This window comes from Apostichopus japonicus, chromosome 11, assembly GCF_037975245.1.
Source record: "Apostichopus japonicus isolate 1M-3 chromosome 11, ASM3797524v1, whole genome shotgun sequence".
NCBI classification, from domain to species: Eukaryota; Metazoa; Echinodermata; class Holothuroidea; order Aspidochirotida; family Stichopodidae; genus Apostichopus; species Apostichopus japonicus.
In genome coordinates this window covers 19,419,624-19,442,148 of record NC_092571.1, presented here as the reverse complement: position 1 = coordinate 19,442,148, position 22,525 = coordinate 19,419,624, and the positions used below count along the sequence as shown (strand labels likewise).

The 22,525-nt window shown below is 36.7% G+C and overlaps 1 protein-coding gene across 7 annotated transcripts in view; it reads right to left on the bottom strand.

The window, feature by feature from the left end:
- Nucleotides 1-22,525, bottom strand: part of LOC139976170 (uncharacterized) — a 74,926-nt gene that overhangs the window by 19,654 nt on the left and 32,747 nt on the right. Inside the window, exon 1 of one of the 7 annotated variants that reach the window (XM_071984659.1) lies at nt 4,265-4,537. The exons of 4 other annotated variants lie outside the window; for them this stretch is intronic. Coding sequence is in view for 1 of the 3 variants with exons in the window: in XM_071984656.1 (XP_071840757.1) it covers nt 814-817 (4 nt within the window). In the remaining 2 variants the exon portion in view is untranslated. Of the gene's footprint in view, nt 1-791; nt 1,135-4,264; nt 4,538-22,525 lie in introns of those variants that run through there. 2 more of the 7 variants (XM_071984656.1, XM_071984661.1) reach the window with 2 other exon arrangements.

The following is a 22,525-nucleotide window of genomic DNA, read 5'->3' as shown; positions in this document are numbered from 1 at the left end:
CTTGGACGAATGGGTATCTATTTAACGAAGGATGGCCATCTTTTCGTCTATGGGATAATCTTCAACTAAGGACTAGCCAAAGTACCATATATATAATTTTAAGCGAAGACCTACACGGGTGGCGCTACAACTCACCCTAGGGCCCTATGTAAACATAACCATTTGTCCTAAGTCATTTGAACCTTGTTAATAACTCCAAAGTCTTGTCAGGTTCCCCCCCCCCCCCCCCTTGAAAGGTGCTTAAACATAACTATCTGCTCTCAACGATTTGCCGTCGAAGGTACATTACCCTTTAATTGAACTTGTAAATATATACAATGTCTTGTCAGGTTTCTCCCTGTACTCTAGTCTTCTTAAACCATGTAATACTATTATGGAAACCTGATTCATTCAATACTAAACGCTTATTGGGATAATGAAATTGTGCTAATTATGCATATTATGATGATTCACAGGTTATGTTACAAATGCCGGAAACTATGACTGGTAGAATTATCCCAGAGGCAGGTTTAATTTTAGCTATATCTATCAGATAGGAGGTATAATGTTTTTGCTGATACAACTTTATTAGGGTTTATAACGTACAAAACGCCTAATGTATAAATAAATTTCTATGAATAATTTAACTACATTTAATAAAATCGAGCCAAGCAAGACACCACCCAACTTTGTGTGCACAAATTGAGGGGCACCGGGAAATACATCAAGTGGTTACAAGTATATATCATGCTTTTATGTTAAAACGCGGCAATATTTGCTGCGGGCAGGTGGACTGAGTTGTAGAATTTTACCTTTTAAATGCACTCGACTTACTCATCTAGTTTAAGCCATCAAGATCAATTCCTGCTTCTGAGTGGCCTCCCTTTCTACTTCCAGAACTGTTGAATTTGTGGTTCAATCAGGTCTCAATCTCCAAATGTACTCCTCTAATTTTCCTAAACGTAATACCTTCTTGCCACTCATTAAAAATCTTGTAGATACCACGATAAAGTTCTGTTATATATAAAAGCTACTGCACTCTACGTATAGGCTATAGACTGCAATACACATTGATAGTGTTCATCATATACACAGTGAGAGCTTACCATCGGTTCGTACTTGTATAATGATGAACACTATCACATAGGGATACACTACCAGCAAGATGTTTAATATATTATACTAGTTGCATTCTAATGGTAAGATTCCAAAACACCTGTGGGTATACGATTTGTCAGTGCGAAACCTTAAGTGATATGTTTAATGGCATTGGAATTTGCACAGCTGGCTGCTATATAGCGGCCAGATTTGAACTAATAAACTATAACAGCAGATGTCAATTACTCTGCTTTAGTCATATCTGTTCTCTTTTCAGTTTTTTAAGTGCATTTTAACCACGTGAAGAGTTCACTTGACGTAACACAGACATTCTTGCATGATTACAGTCCTAGTGATAGAAGACTGGGGTTTACAATGGATAATTATTCTTTTCATTCTCATTTTCATTTCTCAATGCATTAAACTCACACAAGGTACCTATGCTTCTAATCCTGGAGTTTTCTATAATTGTAGCCTACATGGACTTCTGTGTTGTTTTGTTGTTTTTTTGCATAAGTTTGTATAAAACTCAAACCTCTGAAAGAAGGTAACATTGACATATAATCATTGCGTTAATGAGCAAAATGACAGATAACTGTACAGTCCAAGAGATATAAAACTAACGACCCAACTAGGTATACATCTATACGGAAGCTGATTTGTAAAGGGAACGAAGGGTAACTTCAGCATCATTTTGTTACCTCGTGCAAAGCAATGCCTTTGTAAAACATAGGAAATAATCTCGAATTCATACTTAAATACAGCCAATTTGACAAACTCAATTGTCATATTTCACGTCTTCCAGACTGACACGTATGTGCTGTATGTACTTGACACTTGGTACCAGTAGCATAACCAGGATTTTTTCAGTGGGGGGGGCGCTGGGGGGGCTAGACCATTTCCTGGGAGGGCGTCTTGTTACTATCTAAGCGGAGCGCCACCATGTGTTGGCGCGCAGCGTACCCAAAATTTTTAGCTAAAAAGGCCTCCTAGATCCTTGGAAATGACACTTCCCAGGCCTTGTAAGCTGCTGTAAAGTTTTCTCAACATCCTTTATTTTGAGATCCCATGTCTTGATATGGTCATCAAATAGTTTAGTGAAATAGAAAGAAAAAACAGTTTGGTAAGTTACTTTGAAATACCATGACATATCTTTTGTGAGTTTGACACCGGCATTGACATTTTTCGACGAATCTGCAAATTGCGCGTGGAAAATAAGGAAAGATTGACTGGGCTTTCAGGCAAGTAACATACTGAAATGACCAAACTATATGTAAAACTGACATCAAAGATTGCGTCTGAAAATTTATTAGGGTGATAGACTGATTGGCCGGTAGTTCTCAGCGATAGTATTGTCTTGCAAATTTGTTTTTTCAGCGGTTTTAAGAGCATCAGGACACATTCCAGAAGTGGAAACCCGATTGAAATTGTAACAGAAACTTATCGAGGCAATGAAGCGAGCAATGATGTGAGAAACCTGTATGATGTCAGCCTTTTTTTACCTTTTAACATCTTCTTTGGCATTCCAGTACCTGGAAACCACCTTTCTATAAGGGTATAGTATAGCTCACTAGCTTGTTTGATCAGTTAATGTGCACTGGTTACATGATCCTGGTTGGCTGTTTGTATTAGTATTTATTCAGGCGCGTATAGAGAGGGATTTTCGAAGGGAGGGCGAACCTGTAGGCAAATTATCAAAGCCGTAGACTTGGCATTGGAAACTATCTAAGCAGAAAATTTTGGCCGAAAATGTCTCCCAGATCGCTGGAAATATGCTCACGGGGGGGGGGGGGGGGAGAGGAGCGGTCTCCCCCTTCGCCCCCCTGGCTACGCACCTGTATTTATTAGAGCAGGAATTATGTAATTCGACCGTCGTTAACATGCGTTTTCAGTACAGTGCGACTACTGTAGATGTCTTCTCGACCTATGGGCTACTGTATGTCACGTCAGGTTTTTTCAGCAACTATAGCCTACTGCCTGTCCACGGTCGAAGGGTCGTTCATGAGTGGTCATCATGGAGATTCGAGACCACTCAGACCAATGATATATTTTTCGCACATGTAATTTATTTTCAACACCCAAAATCCCAGTGGGGGGCAACTGGGGGGCGACAAGCTTTCAAAGGGGGGCTGTCGCCCACCATGCCCCCCTCCCCCCCCCCCCCCGTAGCTACGCCACTGCTTGGTACAGTACATTACAACGCCTACACAGACATGTGTCGACACTTGCAGGACAGTATGCTTAGCATGAAGGGGAGTTTCGCAGATCTCTTCAAAGAATGAGACTTGACTGGTATGAAGTAAATACATGTATCGTTTGGACAGTAGCTAACAATGAATACAACTCTGCTGGTATTTCAGGACAGAATTCTGGACAGGTGATATTTCTTGAAAACAAAGGTAATTTTCCATAACAAAAGAGGTGGGGGACACTAAATGGAAATGAAATAAACCCTCACTGCATTGAGACAGTGGTTCATAGATGAGTATATAACCCTCTCCGTATTACATTAAGAAAATCATTTTGCCAATTAGGCCTGCGCCCCCTCCCCTCTCTTTCTTCAGATTATAGTGAAATAGTATCACGGTTAGGCTCGTTTAGTTGCACTGTGTAGAATTGCAGTCGGTAAGATCACATCATCATCATATTATACTAAGTTAGTAATCTACGGAAGTCGACAACATTGTGGCATTTGTGGAAACTGCATGTATAGCCTAGCTATAGACCTTGCCCTATGCTATTCAGATATATCTATTCGGATATTGAGTAACACGATTAACGAATCAAATCTGGTTTGAGATAATCACAATGTTTTAAGTTAACATGCATGTTATACAATAGTTACATCAAGTATTCCTTATGCATTACTTGTTCAGTTATTTATCAACAACGGCCTTCATTCATTATAAACGAATTTATCCACCTGTAGACTTAGGCTAGCATTATAATATTCAAGTCGACCTTTCGAGAAACGATGACCGAGCATTGGGAATAATTCCTAATCACTCTTAGGCAAGTCCGGTGTGTCTCGACATACTTTCATCATCTGCCATATGTCTATATTCGTAAAAGACATCACAACACATCCGGTCTTTTATCTACCTTGTTAGATCTTTCTAAATACCTGCAATCTCCCATTACATTTCCTTAACATCACATGGAATAAATTTGCTGTATTATTACTTACATCTCTCAAGCTGTCAACAGAGCCACGTAAGCCTACGGTTACTATAGGATAGCGGTCTGCTATGGCGTCCATTTCATTGTACTGTATATGGAATGTGCGTATTTATCCAGTACTAATCGGCCTGTACCCTCGGAACACGATCACTGAATTTAATTACACCTCCGCTATGCATAACAGCGACTGCAATGAGTAGCCACAACCAATAGGAGAGCATAGTCACTTTTGTGAGAAAACCTGGGTTGCTAAGCAACCTATAGGAAATATTGTTCTCGGTGTATAGCAGTATCGTCAGTAGATGAGTCTATTAGAAATAACGTGCAATGAGCGTTAAACAATGAGCTAACACTCGCATGTAACAAGTGGATATGAACAGATATAGTGTTGGCTATATGCTTGCCTGTGTGTTTGGCTGTAAATTTACAATAACATCCGAACTGATGACTATGCTAATCATTGATCAATGGTGCACAGGAGTGGGGGGGGGTAGGGGGGAGGGGTAGGGGCTCGGAATGGGAAGGGAGGAAGTGATAACCTAATGCAAAATGTTTTCTTTGGTAAAATGTTCTATTACCTAAGCAAACGTGTATATACGAATTGTTGTTATAATGTTTATAAACACCGATCACGGTCATTTGACACCAAAACTCAATAAAATTGTCGGTAACGACACGGTATGCACACTTAGAGACAACACGAAACGATTATTTTATTGTCCTGTTTAAAGTTGATGCAGTTAGTGCTTTGCCTTTAAAATGAGCATCTGGTATTGTTTGTGACGTCATGTCTGAACTGTTTCCAACGCAGTTAACAATACTGTCATGCAGACGAACAGGCGAACGGACGGACGGACGGACGGACGAACGGACAAACGGACGAACCCAGCAAACACAAAACGTTATCATAACATTTTTAAAAGAGCCTCTAAAATATGTTTTTATAACGTTAAATGTGGTGTTATAACGGACGAACGTACGAACGGACGAACGTACGAACGGACGAACGGGCGAATTAATGCATTAATGAAGAAGCATAATTGTGGCTAGGTAAAACTTGCTCAATTCTTCGTGTGTCGAATACGTAGCAGCATTTAAAACATATCTCCAAAAGAGTTAATTTTTCTGACCTGTTTTGGGTTAGTTAAATGTTCATCGGAAACATCTCGTCCGGTAAGTTGATGAAGGTGGTTGTTTATTCAAACTTGAAAGACGTAACACTCTATTCAAAGAGGATAATAATTTTCCAATGCAGATTGCTTAATACGCGTCATGGTGACGTAACCAATTATCTAGTACAGTTCTGCATTGGTAAAAGACAATTATCAACAAACAAAGACAATTAGCTGAGAGATTTGAATCGAAATGAAACATTTTTAATCTTCTACATGCTAGTCTGTTTAAATAAAGTTGATAGTCTAGACATGAACGCAATATCCAACCTTTCGTAGAACCTCTGTAACGCGTGATACAGTTAAATTAATGTTGGGAGCTAGGACTTGTTACGTACTATAATATTCGCTCAAACGGATGCATAAAACCATAACAACCAATATAAAGTGTAGCTACACACCTGGCATATAAGTACACCTGTTATTAGTCTACCAAATAATCTAGCAAACACAAAAACGTTTTTATTATTGAAACGTTTCTTCTTTCGGTTTGATAACGTTATTTGTGGTGTAATAAATATGTCACGAAAACGTTTTCAGGCTTTTATTTCAAAACATTTTTTCGTTCAATTATTAATACAATAATATAACATTAATATCTCATAAAAACGTTATGCCGACGTTTTTATAACACCACATTTAACAGGGGCGTATCCAGGATTTTCTAACCCGGGGGCGCGAATTACTATCTAAGCGGAGCGCCACCATCGGTTGGCGCGCAGCGTACAAGAAAATTTCTGGTTTTGAAACCCCCCAGATCACCGGAAATGGCACTTCTCGGGCTTAAAAATGACCAACCAGATGTACACTTTTGCCTGAGAACCTAGTATTTCCCAATAGTTTTTTTCCCATCCATAACCTTTTTCAAGATTGTCACCAGTCACACATCATGTTCGACCTCATCGCATGTCGTGTGGATCATTGCTTTTGTATACCCGACAGCCCCACTTTTGAAGGTTTTAAGCCCATTATTTGTTCAGAATTTGAAAATTCACATTTCTCGTGAATAAACTCAATTCAAAACATACCCATAATGTTGCAAAAAAATGTCATCTATGGACTACCAATATAGATAAACCTCCTTCAACCCCTAACAGACCGGTCAAAATTGCACGAAAGGAGGGAAGTATGATGAAGAATGTTGGTCAGGAAATTTTCGAAAGTTCAGACACAGTTAATTTATTGGTGTACAAATATTAAAACCTCTTATAACGGCTATTATAAAACTTCGTTGAAGGAAATGAAAAAAATACCAGATTTTTCCGAAACCGAACACTACACACATAGGCGTAGGAGGAGGGGGGCGGGGGCTGCAACCCCCAACCAAATATTTTTTTCTGAAATTTCGGGCAGTATGCTGAGAATGTTTCGGACACCTACTGAAAGAAAAATAAATTGCAATGATGTAGCTAAAGGAAATGAATAGTTCAAAAATTATCTCCTTGGTAATTAAAATAAATTCTAAGCTTGGCCGACTAATCCGCCATTACTAATGTAAAAGAGAGTTTTGACATAATTAGACCTCTAGGCCTATGCTTTTTCTCCATCTACATAAGATATTTCGTTGTTTACATGAGCATCTCGCGGTATACTGCGCAGCTTTCACGGACTGTACACGGCACACGATGTCATGCGATGTAATAAGTGATCATTATATTATATTGACAATAAACATCTTGAACGTGCGCGGAGCGCGCGAAAAATTTGGTTACATGTTTCGGGCAAGTCGTTACAGCTCCCCCAAATCAAATTGGGCTCCTACGCCTTTGACTACAGACATAGACACTTTTGAGGCTGTTCATCCTGGAACGCCATTTTTATGCTCACTGATATGATGTGATATCTGCTGTTTACTCTACAAATTCGAACAGGCGCGTAGCGAGGAATTTGCCATGGGAGGGGCGAAGCCTGTAGGCAAACTATCTAAGCGTAGCGCCACCATGAGTTGGCGCGAAGCGTTCAAGAAAATTTTGGCCGAAATGCCTCCCAGATGGCTGGAAATGGCACTACCCAGGACTATGGTTCAAGGGGTTGGCGCGAAGCGTACAAGAACATTTGGCCGAAAATGCCTCCAAGATCGCTGGAAATGACACTTCCCAGGCCTTGTTAGTTGCATCTAAGCAATTTCTAGTTTAAAATCATTAGCGATATCATAAAAAAAATATATGCTCGGGGGGGGGGGGCGGTCGCCCTTCCCGAAATGCGTCATGTTCCCCGACGACTCGGTCGAGTTCGAGACCAGCCACAGTTGGTTTCATTGTACAATTGTTTAAGGCGTTCATACACACAAACGCGTTATGATAGACCACTATAGTTTACATAGATACAATAGTGAGAGAGGAAAAATGGAAACATCAAAAATGGAGTTGTCGGTGTAAGGGGTAGGGTGAGGCGCACGTCCCTTCCGAAATCCTCCATCCGTCACTGGCTACCCTGTGTATATAAAAGGGAGCAGCGTTGTAATGATGTCACTGTTCCTCGTTCTATTCCCGGTGTCTTGGCGTTTTTCTTCTACTCCCTCCTTTTCTCCTTTTTCTCTCTTTCTTCTCTTTTTGTCCTTTCCTTCCTCTCTCCTCTTTTTTCCCTCTTCTCTCCCTTTTCTCTTCTCTTTTTTTTTCTCTCCTCCTTTTCTTACCCGGGGGGCGCGCGCCCCCAACGTCCCCCTGGATACGCGCCTGTTTAACGTTATAAAAAACATGTTTTAGAGGCTCCTTTAAAAATGTTATGAAAACGTTTTCTGCTTGCTGGGATATACCCAAAACCGTGATTCCTGTCTCTAGAGCAAGCAAGATGTGTTTTGAATTCAGTAAATGATCTACAAAATATCATTATGAGGTTAGTTAACACATGGACCAAGTATAATAATAATAATAATAATAATAATATAAGAATTTTTAAAGCGCTTTTATCCAGTTAAAACAAAACTGCTCAGAAGCGCTACAGGAGCAAAGTACACAAAATGGGCACAACAAACATTGTAAAGATACCTGCTCTAGAGCAAGCAAGATGTTTTTTTAATTCAGTAAATGATCTACAAAATATCATTACTGTGAGGTTAGTATAGAGGCCTCCCGTGTGATAACAGTATCAGAAACTAGAGCACCAACGCTGTTAAACTCACAGGTATCAATTGAATCTATTTGTAACGTAAACATGCAACAGAGTTTGTACGAGTAAGAAACAATTGGATGTGTTAACATGATTTTTTTCCCATATATATGCCATCAGTTATCATGCATGCAACTTATTTTCTATTACGCCTTCTATCGATACTATATACTTAAAAAAGAAGAATTGCTAACAGTACAAATCGATACACTTTAATCAGGGTGTTTCTCCATAACAACTCCCTGCTGTAATCATGTTTGGGCACATTGGCAAAAGTTTGATAGAGGGGGAGCATCTTTTGTGAATTTCAAAGACGCATTCTTTTGACCACAAATGACCTGGAAAGAAACCGAGACATTTTGTCATTAATGTCCATATATAAACTGCACACTTTCATCACCTTTCCCTTCCAAAATGCTTAAGATGAGATATGAGAGTATTTAATAATCATGACTTAACAACAGAAATCCGGTCTTCCAACGCCAATGACTCACTGTCCATTCTTGCCTGTCAGTCGATGAAAGTGGGTTTCGTTATATTTGAGTCTAGCGCCACGATTCTTATACTGTCAACTCCTTGGTAATGTCTTAATCCAAACTGGATATTTACTTCCACACCCGTAATAGAAATAATAAAGAATAAGTTAATAAATGTATAGAAGGAAGCAAGCATTTCAAAGTTTACGATTGAATATTTTACAAAAGTGGAAGAAACTTGACAAAAGCGATGCGGTCAAGCCACTAAGGAAAAAGCAAAAATTGAAAGATATAGAGACTGGAGTTAAAAATTATTTTAAACTTGATTAGGTGTTTCTTGTTGATTTTGTTGACGGCACGCATGTAGGCGGCGCTTACTTGGAAATTGTAGACCTCTCCAACTATAAAGATAACGATGACGATGACGATTACAATAACAATAACAATAACAATAACGATAGCGTTAGCGATAACGATAATAACACAATAACGATGGCGATGGCGATGACGATAACAATAAGCAGTTATTTTAACGACGCTTAAGCGACCACAAATGTGGGAGAAATCCGCAAGGACTTATGGATTATAACTTACACGTCGGGTGGCTTCCAATTCAACATTTTAACTCAACTTTGGAATCTTTTTAATGTAGAAAGTCATCTCAGATGGGAAAACTGTAGTTTCCTGTTGGATGTAAAACCAACCATATACTATGACCTGGCCGGGAATCGAACCCGGAACCTTCGTTGCTTCAAATGCCACCGCCTTCATCCTCTCTGCCACAGCATCATGTTTGAGCCAGATACACGCGAAGATTATGGTTTGTCTGGTTCAGTTAATGACGAAGAAGAGAGAATGCTTCGCGACAGAAAATGGCAAGTTACTGGCATAGCTTAGGCCTAAGCCTAAGTTAGGCGCGATAGGCTAGATCGATTTAGCAAAGAAACGCAAATTTCGCCACAGGATGGCCTGTGCTCAATTTTCAGCCTTAATTTGTGGAGGATCCTCGGCCCTTTAGTATGTAGTATTGTAAATACAGAGCTGAAAACACGTCCAGCAAACTGTTTTTCACTTACATATTCGTAGAACACGACACGTGTTTGCTACTCTAAACAAAAGTTAGCATATTAGGTACATCACTTTCTGGTCAAAAATCTAGTACCACTTTGGCGCCAGGACCGGAGGCAGAACAGCTTATAAATACAACAGAAAAGAAAGATTGAGTTCTCATATTTGAAAACGAATATTCTGCAACGAATTACTGTGGCTTGACCTTGAATGGTCTGCGATGTAAGTAATGTATTTGGTTTAAAGTAATCGATTCACTGAGAATTTGCATTTTCTTTTATTATTATTATATTTAATATATTATTCCAACTCTTTCAGAAAAGGAATTAAAGATATTTTCAATGGCATTATCATAAATGGAAGAGGTTAAAGTTAAATGTAAAAAAGCATAACCGAAGCCTACCTAAATCTCATTCAGCCGGTGGAGAATAATTAAACACAGTCAGAGGATTTCCATCCTCTAGAGGCAAAAGAATGAGCAAAGTTGGCTTTTACATTTTGCAGAATTATGCAGAATAAATAGTAAGAAGGATGAAGCCATATGCAAGATTACTGAAATTATTAATGACGTGAAGTGTGGGTGTCATTATACAGTCGATATATACTTAAATACGCTAAACACATATTTAGTTAGGCTGGCGAAACAGAGTAATAGTGAGAAGGATGAAGCCATATGCAAGATTACTGAAATTGCTAATAACGTGAAGTGTGGGTGTAAATACATTATACAGTCGATATGTACTTAAATACGATAAACACATCGTTAGTTAGGCTGGCGAAACAGAATACTAGTGAGAAGGATGAAGCCATATGCAAGATTAGTGGAGTTATTAATGATGTGAAGTGTGGGTGTAAATAAAACATAAAATAACTATGGAAATATTGATCATTATGATCATTGGTTACTCTGGTGTAGGTGTTCGTCATAAATTGGAGCATTTCAATTAAAACTTTAAAACCACTGGCTAGTTTTTCATTAATTTTATCTCTTAAGATTCACATCAATCCACTCTTTATGATACGAACGCTATTTTATAACCATTCAGGCAAAATTATTAATATAATGGCTTAATATTAAGTCTATTAATCACTACACGCCACTACAAAATATACTCTGTAGATTTTATTAAACGCATAGAAAGAATCGTTCATACCTTTTTTTGAACATACCAAAACCTTTGTTAAAACGTTTTAGAGTTTCAGAGATAAGTTCATTCACGTATAAGAAAGGAATTTAATGTTTTAATTCTTGCTTTTATTTCGGCATACTGTATTTGAGTTCCGTTCGCTTGAAATATATTGGCCTTAGCCGAAAGTAGCATTGAGACGAAGAATATGTCATAGACACACACGCATGTTTGTATTACATTCAGACCGAGGACCCCATTGTATTTTCCATTGTTCAAATCCACGTACCCTAACCTTAACAATACCCCATACAATAGAATTCTTCCGAGGATGTGGTGATTCTTTAGAAATCACAGCCGAGGACCTGAAATTCTTTGTTCAAGTCCTCGGTCAGAATACAAAACAAACGCACACACACACACACACACACAAATAAGAAAAAATGTTTCGTTTTTCTTAAACATTTGAAAAGAACTTCAACTATAATTGTGGACGCTTCAGGTTATGTATACCTACAACTCCTATATAGTGGGAACCACACCCAGACCAAGGTTAAACATTAGATTGAAACATGGCCTGTATAGGATATGTCAACAGTTACAAAACATTTTGATAATATAAATAAGTATAAATAAAGCAAATAAAACTATAAATATCAGTATCTTGATTTCACCACCCCTAATGTTACGCTGTAAACGGTTATTTTATATAATATATTAATTCAAAAGGTCAGTTATTGACCTCATCATGTTTGCTATCACTCATGTTGGAGAAACAAATATGTTACATTTCACTGGTAAGAATGTTCATTATGGGTTCTTTTTTGCGTTCCTTTTAGACCTCGATACAACAAGGCGTTCAAACGACGTGTCCTCGTTGGAGAGTTCCGTACGTTAGTTAGTTTAGTTTAGTAGAAAAAAGGATCAGGAGGAACATTTAAGTCCCCATCAAGGACCCTATAGAGAGAGGAAAAAAACTGAAGACACAAACACTCAGACCCGATTACAATGCTTAAAGCATTCTTAAACCCATTGACACTACTTGCAAGTACAACTTTCTCAGGCAAACCATTCCACTCATTCACAACCCTATTAGAAAAAAGTTATGCCGAATATTAATCCTACTATGCGACATTTGGAGTTTAAGACAATGGCCTCTAGTACAACCACTGTTAGCAAACATGAAAAAGTCGGTAAAGGATAAATTGTCGAAACCATACACAATCTTGAAAACCTGGATCAAGTCCCCACGTAACCTCTTAAGCTCCAGTGTGGTGAGATTCAACAGTTGTAACCGCCTATAATAAGGAACCCTCTTTAAGGAACTAATCATCCTAGTAGCCCTCCTCTGGACCTTTTCAAGTACTTCCTTATCCTTAGCAAAATAAGGGTTCCAAGCCTGCACAGCATACTCCAGATGAGGCCTAACCAACTGCTTATAAAGCCTAACTACGATGTCCTCTTTCAGAAAACTGAAGTTCCTCTTTATCATACCTAAAACCCTATTACCTCTTTTAGCAGCTTTTAGCAAGACAATGTTTAGAAGGTTGCAGAGATGAGTCAATGTAGATACCTAGGTCTCTTTCAACAGAGACCTCCTGTAACTCCACACAATTAAGATTGTATGTAAACTTTTGGTTACTACTACCAATGTGCATTGGTAGTAGTAACCAAATTTTTATACATTTTCTGGCACACAAGTTTATGTAGACGGAAAGACAGATTTATCGTTGATTTTCTGTGAAAAGACATCGAATCTATATTACCCGTAGAACAAGGATTTAAATTCAAGTTACCATGCAGTGGAATTAAACGTTATTTCACCTCTTCCCCTGTACACTAATCTTAAGAGTTGAAATTAACATATGACTGTTGTTGAGTGCCCTCGTGCGTGTTACAGGTGAATTGTTATTATGCAAAGAATGCAAAAGGAAAAATAAAAACATTTCTAATAAATATTCATGAATTGGCAATTATTCTGCAAATGGAACAACCCCCATCCCCTAAAAAACGGGAGAGAAAACTCAATCTGAGCGTCCAGGATGCAGATTCTAACACAAATTTTTATGTCAAATTGTATCGTCGATTTTAATCAAATGTATAATTTAAACTTTAAAAGTTTGTCGCCAATACCATGGTTGCACGATTGCTTCAGGACAGGAACATATCAGGTAAAATGATTTATTTACGGAAACGATGAATTATTATTTTAAGGTGGGAATAGATGCCTGGAAATCCTCCCCTCCTAGGTGTTTGCCAGTACATTTAAAAGCTATGAAAAATTCAACAAGATTACATCCGGAATATTTATTCTTGAAAACATAGAAGAAACGTAGAGGAGACAGCCACTTAGCGATATGAACTTGGAAAGCTTTTATTTCAGATGTCTTCAAATTTCTCTTGTCGAGTCAAGTGGCAGGATGTCCTTCTGTCCAACTTTCTGAAGAGTATTGATATATGCATTTCTCAATTACAGAAGTGCATATCCAAAATGTCAACCAGGATTGATATACAATATCTCTAAACACTTGAAAAAGACATCAACCAAAACGTAACGGTAACATACATTGCATAGGCATTATATAGAAAACAAACGATATCAGATACCTGCAGAAACACTTCAATCAAACAATTTTTTATTTCTGGATCATGATTTTCAAAACTATCTTTACTTGAAGTAGTTTTTAATGTGAAGTTTTTATAGCATTTCCTTAAAGGATAATGGTACTCTTAGATCTATGGTCTTTCTTCGTTAGTCTGTTTAGGGTGACGTCACATATGCATAATCAAATGCACTCCCATTCCCTGCTTCCCAAATAGGGAGTGCACAGGTAAAATTTAGTGCAGAGAAGTATGTCCGACCAGCAACTTTTCATTATGCTAACACCTCACGAGTTGATAATAGTAAACTTGCCATATTCAATGATGATACCCGGCTCTATATACCTTCGAAGTGTTCAGCTAGGTGTTAAATATCATTATTACTTTGATACGACTTATGGATTTCGATGGTGTCATTGTTTATAGTATTGAGAAATGAGATACACAGCGTGAAATGCATGATGAAACCATGTTCCTTTCAGTTGAACGTCATGTAAACAATGATACACCATCTTCCAAAATTAGGATGGACGTTGTTGAAAGGCGATCTGAGAAGTAATGGTATAATTATAAAAACAAACATTTCCTTTAGAAAAGTTTTCACTTGCCTAGTTCTCAAAATTAGAACATTGATTTCAAAATCTTCCTTGTTTTTTCACTTATATCATTTGGGAACGGGGTCTTAGTATTCAATACCATTCAATAAAGATGCACTATGTGTCATATGGTATGCATTATAATTATTGTTCATCGTTATTAACACAAAATTTAAAGCGTTTAACCAAAAACAAATGAATAAAACGTAACAACACCGTATAATAGAAATTGAATAGAACGCAGAAATGAATGTCAAAAATAAGATAAGAAAAACACTTTTTTTTCATATAAAATATTTCCTGCATGTGAACTATGTATCAAGGTCATATACCCCCCCCCCCCCCCCATCCAAATCTCTCACAGGAAGCCAAACTGGTTGGTTTCAAGAAACTTGTAATTAATTTTTACTCTCAATCCTCGCGTCTATTAGAAAGTGTGAAGAGTTACCCTGTGTGGTTTGAAAAACGATCTATATCTTTACATCCGCCAAAAAAGGTCTTGCTCCCTTAAAATCTCGCAAAAAACAAATAAGATACCAACTAAAATAGAAACCTTATTATCGGGTAAATGCATGTTACAAGTAACATTTGAACAATGATATCATGGCCGATAAAGCCGGTCTTGTACATACTTTATGACGCAATGTCTTTCGCTCAGAATGCGCAAACTAATCAACTGTGCGTATATCAGTTGGGGCAATCTATGTGTTGTAAAAATAATCTGTCAATTTATGCAGTCTGGTAATAAGGCTATTAAATGTCCTTTTGATCTGTACTATTGGGTATTCTTTGTGTAACCGCCAAGATACTGGAAGGATTACAATCTATGTATGTATGTATTTTAGATCCTCCTGCAAGCAGGAACTCGCGAAGAAGCCTCATTGGCTTATCAAAGCCGCAAGCTGACCGAAGTCAGTCTCTTAGATTCATATTTAACGTCCATGATTATGAATTGTCAACAACTCTGTAACTGGACGACATAGATTAATATTGCAGTGACTCGAACCGGGGACATTATGATTGGAAGACACCGGCGTAAACCACTGAGCTATAGCACTCCACATATATATTTATTTAATATATACTCACATATATATTTAAAATTAAAAAATTGGTTTGGCAGGTACTATTTTTTTGTTTTTGCTAATTCAATGGATCGAGCTACAATATTCAGCAAATAAAGCAAAATGGGAGCATGAACGTGCAACTCTCTCCTGAGATCAAGAATCATCGTTGAGGCTCGCTTGGAAGTACCTTATTTAGTTTAGTTAGTAGTTTATTTATTTCTACCATTGCACAACATACAAAAACATAAAGCAAACAAAAAACTAAACTAACTATTAATTACTGAATTCAGCTCTATGTTGTTGACATAGTTTTGCCTATTTGGTGCAGTTAAAAATTAATACAATGAAGCGCTGTGCATATATGGCTCAAAACGAACCTTCCGAAATAATAACTAAAATTCCAAACATTTTTGAATCATCGGATATCACAAGATCCACTTTAATTAAATTGGGAGTAAATAAACAACCAGCAGAGAGAATTATTTCTTTTTACTTTGTATGTGAATTTCACGAACGCCCTCTATTAACATCAAATAAAGAAGACTACCTCATTTCAGAAATGACTCTATTGACTGCTCAGTTTCATTACACTTCAATCCCAAAATGATTTTAAAAAATGGTAAATGGGAGCATTTTAACAATGCTGACTACAAAGGTATCCCCTCGATGACAATACAGGTGTATGATATGAAACTTGCTGAAGTTCAGGGTATAATGAAATACTTAAGATTTAAATCGAGATCATTACCACACTTTCAGGTGAAAGCAGCTTCTTCAGAGCGGTTTGTTGTGATAGCAACACCATCTACACTTCCTTAAATACTCTTTGATTCATGGAAGATGACCCAAGCAAACCAGAATCACATAAGTATATGGTAAGAGTTTTGTAAATGGACTTCATAAGAAACACCATCACGAGCCTATAAACGCGTGCGCCAGGGTCCTTATAAGTACTAGTACTATGAACAGAATATATTTTAGCAGATCACTGATCCCTTTCCCCTTCCCCTCCCCCTACTTCTCACCCAACCTCCGTGCACATACCGTGAAATAAAGTTTGGATCTCCGAAAATGTTCGCTAAAGTGGAAACTTAATTGTCTGATAATTTCCACCTACGAGAAATAGGAACTACCCTTTTACACTGAGTTGAGTTGAGTTGAACTGATTAGAACGTATCTTATGAACGAATTAGTGTCTTCTATTCGTGTCGTACATCTTATTCTAAGAATTATCTAAGTCAATACACATCGACGTTTTGTTCCAGGTAAACTGCAATTGCTAAGGTTTGTTAATTTAACCTGGTTCCGAAATAATTCAACAAATTATGACACATCTCTTGCATTTGTTTGATAAAAAATATTGAAGCGAAATGCGAAACACGGATCGGAAACTGCATGGTAATGCGGGTTAAAACAACTGTTTCCGATTTCCAAGCAAAAAAGAAAACTCCTAAACTAACCGCAAATCGAAATTGTCCCCGTGATCATATTTCCAAATACAAAAACCACTCAATTTTATTCTCAGAAAAGCTCAAGCCGTGTTTTATTCTTTTACTTAATCTGATTTGAATTTAAACCGTCATTCTGTCGGAAGAGAAGACTTGCATAAATTTAATTTTAAGCTACTCCAAGGATAAACTGTACAGTAGTTTCGTAACGTGCTTCATGCCCTTGTAGGTTTGTACTTTCCGTTGATATAGGGTTATGTTCAGGTCGGCACTTGAGATGACGTTTTGAGGTAACTTCGTTATGTAGATGTTGTTATATTAAAAGGCGTTTTTTATGTTTAGTTTCCTGCCATATTTTTAAAAATAAATTGTTGTTGTTGTTGTTGTTACTTTGCTGTCGGATAAAAACGTTTTGTTTGTTTGGGGCGTTTATGTCTTTGGTTTATGTAGTGTTGTTCTTGTTTGTGTCTATTAACTTAGTTAAATATTGTGAATATGATAATCTTATATACGTAATTCACACAGATAGTGTATTTTCACCGGAAACAAGTTCACACATGATTTTAGTCAAGATTTTAAAGTACAGGAGCAGCCCCCAACAATTATCCTAAGCTTATATATCATAGAGTTATTTGATATGAACAAAAACACATAAATATCGAATAAAAATCTCCCTCCTTTTAGGGGCAGGGAGGGGGGTATCATGGTTTGAAATGGTTTAAGTGGCTAACATGTTGTCATGCTGTGCGCTACCATAGTGTCAAGAAGTGATAACACTTATTTAACTTCTATATGTTTTCAAAGTGAATGTAAACATGTTTTGACTCTGAAATCAATGCAAGTATTAAATCATGTTAAGAATTCATTGCTTGAAGCACTAATTTGCCCTCCCCCCCTTTCCCCCTCGATTGCATACATTTCTAACATGGCTAATTCTTCTTATATTAAGTTTTTATGAGAATGAATACCCATCATGTATAAAATCACGCGAATATACGATATAATGTGCAAGTGTACACGTTGCACTTGTATAAAATCACGCGAATATACGATATAATGTGCAAGTGTTCACGTTGCACTTTCACAAAACATAGGCCAATATAGAAAAGTCTTTTTACAAAGAAATGTTGCTCAAATATATGTATATTAACAAGAGCACTTATTCAGACACTTGACACTTTTAGCCACTTGGCACTTTCGTTAATCTTCTCAAGATGTGGTTATATCTTTCGGGCAAGTCGTGACAGCCCCCCCCCCCCCAAATCCGCTCCTACGCCTATGTATGCAAACATGTTTCTCATTACACGCCGCAAATGTTTCGCAGGCCGCTCTTTCAGCGTCGCTGGCCCCAGACTTTGGAACGCTCTCCCCGTCGACACAAGAAATTCGAAGACCATCAGAACTTTTAAAGTTGCTTTGAAGACTCACTTATTTAAGAAATCGTTTTAATAATTGTATTGTTGTTCAGCGCCATTGAGTGTTTTAACAGTAATGTGCGCTTTACCAAGTGTTACCACCTTAACCTTAACCTTATTACAGTTTGAAATATTAAATTGCATGTGATTAATGATAGTAACGTATTCTAATTAAATTGTGTAACACTTACATCAGTGGCGTTATCAGTGCCTGGTCAGTGCCGTGTAATCAGAACAAAATGGGTAAATAAAGGATAGTTATCAAATTTTAATTTTATCAAATTTTAAATTAGTTATCCAGTTTTAATATTATCCAATTTTGAATCAAGTCGTCGTTGTCTCATTACAATATTATACTATTAGGAATATTGCTCAGCTAATATTGTTTTATTTCTTTCCTTTACTCAAAATAAGTTTATTACGTCATGTAGAGAAAGGCAAATTGATGTTCAACCTAAAATTACAAACAGTGCTGTTCCAAATCAAATTATTCGTTACATATATATTACTCTACAAGAGATATTCATTATGATAGCGACAACACATGCAATGATGATAATGTTTCCAACTGGTGACACAAACAAATTTAAGGAAATCTTTACCATGATAAACGTCCGTGTAAGAATATTTCTGTAAATGTAAACAAAGCAACAACTGGGCTTCAAGTCAAGTATATTATCTATTATCGTAAATATTATTGGTTCGAACGTATTCAAACAAGCCCCTCTTGAGCTAATAAGGTAAATTTCCTTTTATTTTCGGAAAATACTCGTGGCAATCAGTGACAATCTGATAGTCAATAGGTTAATTAATATTCATGACAGTCATCGCTTATGGTTTGTTTACAACAACAACAAAACCCCCAAACGTACTAGCCCTTCACCTTGTGATTCTTTCAACAGTTTTTGCTTCTTTTTTTTTGGTCGCAATGGATCTATCTTGAATGGCATAAGACTGCTGTATCAAGCTGTCATAGGGATTAGATATATAACAACCTTATATCTCAATGCCCGAGAGCCAGTCTTGTCAATTTAATACTTTGAACTGAAGATTTCCATGTTGCATCCTCCCTTGGACCTTTTGATTATATCGTTGTATGTCTTCTGTATATGATTCATCATCTAGTCGTGTTCACTATATATATACACACATGCAGAACGTAGATCGTGAAAAGGAAGAACGTCTCATAGACCAAAAACATTCAACAAAGTTTTCATCACCACCTCACCACGCAGACTATAGTTAGATAAATACAGCAAATGAATATTCATGAAATGACGTAGGGATTAGATTTCTCACTCACACCGTAGTGTAAGATCCATCTATCTATATATATATATATATATTTGAATTTAAGGTTTGTTGTTAATAAAACAAGGAGACATATACGGAAGTTGTCGATTGCCAATCTGGTAAAAAAAGTTCGTTCTTTTTAACTTTCACTGAATGGATGTCGACTGGTGTATGTAGACTGCTGTCGTTAATCTGCCCTCGTATGTGCTTCAACACGGTTATCAATATCAAGTAGGTAGGAATCGCTTCCAATTTATTTCTTCATTCTTATTTCTTTTGTATTGCGTTTTCGTTTTTCGGCGAGGTAGGTTAATCGTTGGTATTTTTTTTTTATATGTTACGTTTAAGGTTTTGTTTATGTAGTATTGATCTGTTGCAATTTTCCTTGTGTATTTGTAAATCAAAATTTTAATTAAATGTGCTACAAAGGTGTCAACATTTTTCATATTGTTAACAAACGTTGGGTTTTATTTGTATTTAATTTTTAGGAGTTTTCTTTCTAATTTTAGCTGATCTATAATTTGTTACTACAAATGTTATTTCATTCGTCTTTATTTCATTTGTTTTGTTTATGGATTAAGAATAGGTTTGGCAGATATGATTAGAATTCTTATCTCGTTTTTGGGGGATAAAAATAGCTCTTGCTAGACATTTTGGAACGATTTATGAATACGAATGATTGTTGTTTGAGTATAATAACTTACTGAGTGTAATATCTTATATATGTTATTTCGTTGACACTTTGCGACAAGCTTAATTTATCGAAGAAATTTTCTAAGAACGTATCAAAGTAGCCTTATCTCTTACATTGGGTTGTTATAGAAATTGAGATATGGGAATGAAGATTTGACAATGGTGTTGCGGCTTTGAATCACCTTTCTTAATTATCCATTGTTGTGAACGAATCATATTCTGCTATATAAATTGTGAACACGTGAGGAAATCTTACCTTTAAAAAACAAAAATGCTAGCTATTACACAACATTATTATACACTGTTATAGGTTTGTGTTGACAAAATGACAGTGCTGTAAACAAAAGCAGTTTTTCTGATCATTCAAAACCTCTTCAATCCATCATTTCTTAACAGAATGTACATTCTGCCGGTTTCAGAGACCGTGTTACAGAATGATATTTTTTTTTTATTATGAAAAAGAAAGCCGGAAAGGAAATATTATATTTACATAGTGTAGAAAGATGCAATTACCATAAGTGTATACGATACAGTGAAAAGAATGATCCGAGCATTAGGACGTTTGTCAAAATCCTAAACGTTTGACATGCATGGCCTTCGTTTTAAAGGTTACACAATCTTAGTTTATGGGCAAGGTGGGAGCATTTATGACAGGGCTTGATTAGAAGCATATATTACCAGCATAGATTTACTCCTTTTTTTTTCAATATTAGAATTATAAACTTTACCTTTTGTAGATCGCCAGGTATGGTAATAACTGAAGGTTTGACGTAATGTATATAAAAAAAATGGAAAGAATCCATGTTTGACTGAAGAATAGATTTTTGGTAAAACAGTGTTGAAAAGTCGAAGTGCAAATTGCCGAATTGACCTTGTAAACGATCCGTGACAAGTTCCCACCCGATTTTCGTGATTTTCCCGTCACATTGGTACAAATCCTAGTATACTTTCAGTTAAACTTGAATCAGATAGTGAATCATTTCCATTGAACTATTTGAAAGGTTTTCGCAACTTCTGATTATCGTTGATTGTGTTAGAATCATTGATGAAACAAGAAAAACAATTCTGGAGAGACATTTCAAAAGACAGTGACTTAATGAACAGACCAGTCGATGTTCCGTTTTAAACTTGTAATATGTTAGTTGGGTTGGTGCGTAAATAGTCAAGTATTATATAGGTTCTTGACCTTTGCCCTTACGATATACTATAAAGATATGTATTTCACTTACCCCTCTTAGATAGTGTCCTAGCGGAAATAAAGACCGTCTCTGGTATTCAATACTAGGTTATAAGTAAAGTACAATTGACTTGTTTCGCGATGGTTTTACCTTGTAGCACTATCCAGGCAAGTTATTATCGTTAAATCATATTTCAACCACATATGACTATGGCATACAAAAAGGTTGCTTATACAGCACTGCGGACTCATATCTAAAAATCTTCATGTTTGCTTCCTTTTTGGTCCATGAATTGATATATATATATATATATATATATATCAGTCATAAATATATTATAGCAAAATTTACATCTGACAAGTTATTAGACTTATTTATTAGACTTATAAATTAAGTAAGAGTATATCTTTTTAACATCCGGGTGTAACTTAGGCCCTTTATCATGATTAATAAACTTTGCACACAAGATTAAATCATCTTATTATACAGATTTCTACAACATACACACACATGGTATCACATATAGCCATATTAACGAATTTTTTAGTGGGTGAGCCTTTTCCTAAACGGACCATTTTGACACTATCTAAGCGGAGCTCCACCACCAGTTGGCGCGTAGCTTAAGGAGAAAATGTTTGCAAAAAAAGCTTCCCAGATTACCCGAAATGGCAATTCCAAGGCCTTGTAAGTTGCATCTCAACATTCTTAATTTGCGATTTTCATGTTTCAGAAATTAGCACTTCGAAACTAGAAAAAAAATCATTTGGTAAAATCAGTTTGTAGGGGAAACCTAGGATTTACGTTACTTCATTAGCTCTGGTTTATACATTGTTTTGCACAGGTAATCACAGATATAAAAGCACGCTAGGGCATTCTGGTGGTAGACGTAGCTTTTATCTGCTGAGGGGAAGCCATATGGGGAATTTATGTGTAAATTGATTGTTAGGTTTGTGTTATCATTAGTTGTTTTACATACCAAAAAAGGACATAGTGGAGGGAGGGGGGTGCAAATGAGCTGAGTGGGTG